This window comes from Alligator sinensis, unplaced genomic scaffold (assembly GCF_000455745.1).
Source record: "Alligator sinensis unplaced genomic scaffold, ASM45574v1 scaffold226_1, whole genome shotgun sequence".
Lineage (NCBI taxonomy): Eukaryota > Metazoa > Chordata > Crocodylia > Alligatoridae > Alligator > Alligator sinensis.
In genome coordinates this window covers 1,603,860-1,608,701 of record NW_005842028.1, presented here as the reverse complement: position 1 = coordinate 1,608,701, position 4,842 = coordinate 1,603,860, and the positions used below count along the sequence as shown (strand labels likewise).

The following is a 4,842-nucleotide window of genomic DNA, read 5'->3' as shown; positions in this document are numbered from 1 at the left end:
GAGCCTTATCTTACTGAGTCATTTAGTCATGACATTCTGTTTGTTCAACTCTAGCATTTTCCTCCCAAAGGCCCACATATCCTCACTTATATCATGCTGAATTTGTCTCATAGGGATAGAGAATTCTGATCCTCATGGGACTCGATAAGCAAATTTTCACACACTTGCTTTTATTTGGGGTCTAGTCCTTCGACTCCTAATTTACTCGAGTGTTTATTCATCTGCAGTCTTAATAGCTTAAATGGGACTGACAACAATAATAGTAATGATAATTTATAATTCATACATTCCTTCTATGGATGCAAGTGAGGTTTGCAGGTCAGGTAATCAATTTCCCTTTAGAAGAAACTAATTAAAAACAATCAAAGCCAGTAACAACTAAATAGGTTACAAGTAGGAGGATCTCAAATATTATTAGAATAAAGAATGTATAATTTTAGGAATTAAAAGATACAGAGCTTTCACAAAATACTCTGTGCCTTTGAAAATCATCCTATTAATCATCCTATTACTAACTGTAGTCTCCTATTTTTCAAAATTTTGTCTTCTACTCTTCTAAAACCTGTACCGAACCTTTGTTTCTCCTTTGAGACTTTCTGCCTCTTACTTGGTTTCTTCCTAAAACTACTGGGGGGCCGGGGGGTGGGGAGGAGAAGTACCACATGTCTTTACAGGTTTAGCAGGTATAACTCTTAATCCCATGTCACACAGTGAATCTTACTAAATTATAATGGCCACTTATTAAAATCTGTGCCCACTCTGGAGCAGCTTCTTAAAATAAGGTGAGTCAGCAGCCTTGAGATGTATATAGTGCAAAGGAGACCCACTGAGGTAGTAACTAACTAGATGGAGATCTGTTCAAGGAATTTAGGAACTGCAGCAAAGTGTCAAGGATATTCAGGCAAATATCCCCTCTGCGTCCATCTATAAATAAATAAAATTCCCAGTATGGGAATTCACATATCTTTTTTACAGTATCCATAGCATGCTGTCACTGCAGATTTTTCAAACAGTACACAACGCACTGTGACATAGGCTTAATGTTTTACCAACCTGTATACTAGCCAATTTTAGTTGCAAGCTGAATTTTAAAAATATTTTAAATCGTTTTCAGTCCTGCAGTTTAAGATAAATCTCCTGTTGCATTTGTGATACGTGTTCATCCATCACAGATTCTTACTTGTTGAACCAAAGGAGTATTGCACTACATGAAACAGCATCTGGCATTTGTCTGGCTCTTTTAGTAGTTATTTAGAACAACAGGAATTTAAGCCTTTTAATTTGTCTGCTTTTCCTGATTTTAATATTACGTATGCATGTTGTTTCATTGCATTTAACTTTCACGGTATTTTAAATTAAATAGTGTTAAATGAAAATGTCCTTATCTGTATTTGAAATGCGAGTACTTGATCAAACTTTATAAGTATACATTTAGGGAGTTACTTGTATGTAATTTGTGGTATCTTGTGAACCTGATAGTACCATTGCCATCAGTGAATCATGATGTTACTTTGTTTAAAATGTTACAAAATGAAACTAGTGTATGCATGCAGTAAAGGATTTTGGACAACTGTTGAAATTTCAGCTTTGAGGAACACTGAATGCAACAGAAGTATTAGCCTCTGTAAAGGAAGCCATTTGTGAGAGAAATTCCGTAGGTGCATACAAATGTCATCAGTATAAGTAAATCTTTTTCTTTCTTTTTTGTGCTCTTGGCTTGTTGCCATATATTCAAAGTGAATGTCAGAGTTTCTGCCTGAAACAAATGTTTATAGTCTCTTGGAAGTATTGCAGTTGTTTAAAATGGAATCTGAGCTCTAGCAAAACTTATGGTGCCGCTGTAATAAAATTATGTCTATCTGTTGTGACAACTCAGGACTAAGATATCATGAGTAGGCATGCTGATTACCTACATCATGGATGGTACAATGCAGTGCTTAAAGCAGAAAATGTAACGCTACAGAGAACAGGCATCCATGGTTTATTAAAAAAAAGTGAACATGGAGATAGTGAACCTCTTCAATTATATTTTAAATAGTGCCACATTCATAAAAAGTTCCTCATGATTGGACAACAGCAGGCATACTTACATTAATGAAGATGCATCAGTGAGGAGAGTATCTGATTTTTTTTAAAAAGGATATCCATACCTAACAGTGAAAAAAGGAAATGTATATACAGTCTATCCATTAGTGTGTTGAATGAATTTTAGTGCCACTCAAATTTTAGTGCCACTCCTATTTCTGCCATTAACCCCTTGTCTGACATTTAGAAAAGCCACTTCACTTACTTAAGCTTCAGTGTCCACCTCCCACTCTTCATCGGTGTATCTGGAGTGCAAGTTCTCCCAATGGGTTCTGCCTTTATATGTAATAGATAATGTAACCAAGTTATACTAACAGTTGAGATTTCTAGGTCCTATTGTAATAATATTTCCTATAATTGAATGTATAATGATCCAAATAATAGAAGTAGCAAGCATGTAGCACAGCTGTTGTTCCTGGTGTTATGGTTGGAGAGTTCACGGAGTGCACTATGTTCTTTATGTAGTAAATCCTGAATAATGGTCTCCATTCTTAAGCTGTTCTTTGGTGGGGGGCGTTTTTTGGGGCTGGGGGGCGGTGAGGGGTTGCATACTTTGGGTTTGCATAACACCAGTTTTGATGAGAACAGTCATAAATGTTTATGCATTGCCTGGGAAGAAAATCCAAGGTAAATCAGAATGAATATCTTGTTATCCTACACTTTGGCAGATTTTTATTAGTGTTATTTCCTCTAAAGCTTTTAATAACTATGCAAGTACAAGATTTTTTTTTCACTTTCCTTATGTGGGATATCCAACATTTCTTTACATGAGCATTATATGTAGAAATACCCAGTTATAAAATATTATCAGTGTTTTATTCTATCAAATAGAGGAGACAGTGCTGGGAGTAAAGTTATTGGAAATAAAATAATTTACTAAAAACTGATTTTATAGTCTGAGTTCCCTGACCATTTACTTCCTGGTGAGATAAAACATGTTGGTCACTATTTATGTAAGTTCTGGGTCCCAGTATCTTAAAATTTACCTCTGACCTTATGCCTTACTATGGCAGATGAAATGACTGTTTATGGCTTACTAAGCCACTACTTATCATACCATCAGAGAACATGTCAATGCTGCAGTCAAAAGTGTGATTGTACCTTAGCTAGCTTTAAACTAGCCAGCATAAGTAGTGGTAGTGTAGTTGCAGCATTATGGAGTCACCTCATGTTTTCCTTGGAGTCTCAGGTTTGTTTTCAGGTGGCACTTAGCTCTGTATTCCCTCAGCAATAGTGTTATTTATATCCAAGGTAGTGTGTTTAAAGATAAGTTGGATAACTCCACAAAAAGTTGCAGAGACGAATTTTTGCCCGCAGTGTGTTCACATCCTCAGTTTTTGTTTCTCAAAGAAGGCATATTAAACGTGTTAAACTTCTAACTTAGATTCTTAAGGTATCATCTTTTTTCAATTTATGCTGCAACCTCTCTAAGTTTTTCATTTGGAGAATTACAGTGCAGTGAAAAAACAGGAAGGATGAAAGTATCTCAGAAAAGAGCATCATTGTATTATAATGTATATTTTATTTGTTATTATTTTTTAAACCTGAAGCAGAGAAATGTTTTTATTAGGAATGTATTTTTCAAACCTAGTTTGGCATGTTTGTACAATGGAGCATTTCTCTCTCTCTTCTTTCCTCCCCTAGGCAAGAACAGGCTAGTGTTCTGTATCAGAACATCAACATAGTAGAACCAAGATTAATTCAGCCTTATGAACGTGTCATTAAGAACTTCATCCGAGAGATCAAACTTCAAAGCACAGAGATGGAAACCTTAGCTGTGGCTGTGAAAAGGTACAGGGAATTGTCAAAAGAATGACTGTGAAGTATGAGAGCGAGTAGGACGGTGGGTCTGTTAAAGTTGCTTGGTATCAATGGAAAATGTGTTGAACAAATATTTCCTCAACTGATGAGTTCAAAGAATCACAATTGATGTATACACCCTTGCATGTGCATATACACACAGTGACTTGCAAATGATTCAGAATTGAATCACTGTAGTTATTCTGTAAGGGGCAACTGGATCCTAGACAGTCAGTCCGAGGAGAGTGCATGCTAGGGCAGAGGGTTACCAGAGTGTAAGCCGAGGTCAAGCTAGGTACCAGTCTGAGTACAGGATATCAAGCCAAAGTTCAGGACAAGGTTATGGTTAACTGATCCAGGGTGGAAGGTCCAAGAAAAGAATAGGAATATGCAGAAGGGTCCTCCTAGAGGCTCAGAGCACAAGTCACAAGCCAGAGACTCGGAGCTAGCCAGAGATACAGCAAGGTTATCTGTTGTCCAGATAGCTTTCTGTTGTCTGGTCTAAGCTTATACAGCCATTGTAGGCAGGGCTTCTCCCTGAGAGATGACTCAGCCTGAATGTCAGATTACCTCCAGCTGGGGCCTGGGACCAGTTCAACCTCAGCTGGGCCTCAGCTCATTACATACACACATGTTATATATACCTTTCCCCCCCAAAAATTAGCCTTCCAAATCAGGGTGCATGTCATAAGTAGGGAGGCTAATTTTCTGCCTAGAATAAAAGCATGGAGGTGCTGTAATACTGCTGCCATGTTTCTTTCTCTTCTCTCCAGTAGCCACATGGAGGGGAGGGGCAGAGTCCAGTGGTGGCAGACCAAAGGCAGGTGCAGTGGTGTGAGTGCACCCCACTTTGATTTCTGCTCCACCCAAAATTTAAAACCAGCTGCCCAGCGGAAGTAGTTACATTTCTATTCAAGCAGTCCTGAGGGAGTCAGTTGATTTCATGACTCGTTATCT

At 37.8% G+C, this 4,842-nt stretch overlaps 1 protein-coding gene across 2 annotated transcripts in view; it reads left to right on the top strand.

The window, feature by feature from the left end:
• Positions 1-3,730: 3,730 nt before the first annotated feature.
• The window catches only part of RASEF (RAS and EF-hand domain containing), a 41,950-nt gene continuing 40,838 nt past the window's right edge, over positions 3,731-4,842 (top strand). Inside the window, exon 1 of one of the 2 annotated variants that reach the window (XM_025202508.1) lies at positions 3,731-3,876. In XM_025202508.1, coding sequence (XP_025058293.1) covers positions 3,848-3,876 — 29 coding nt within the window. In that variant the 5' untranslated portion in view covers positions 3,731-3,847. The remainder of the gene's footprint in view (positions 3,877-4,842) is intronic. The other variant, XM_025202507.1, reaches the window with a different exon arrangement.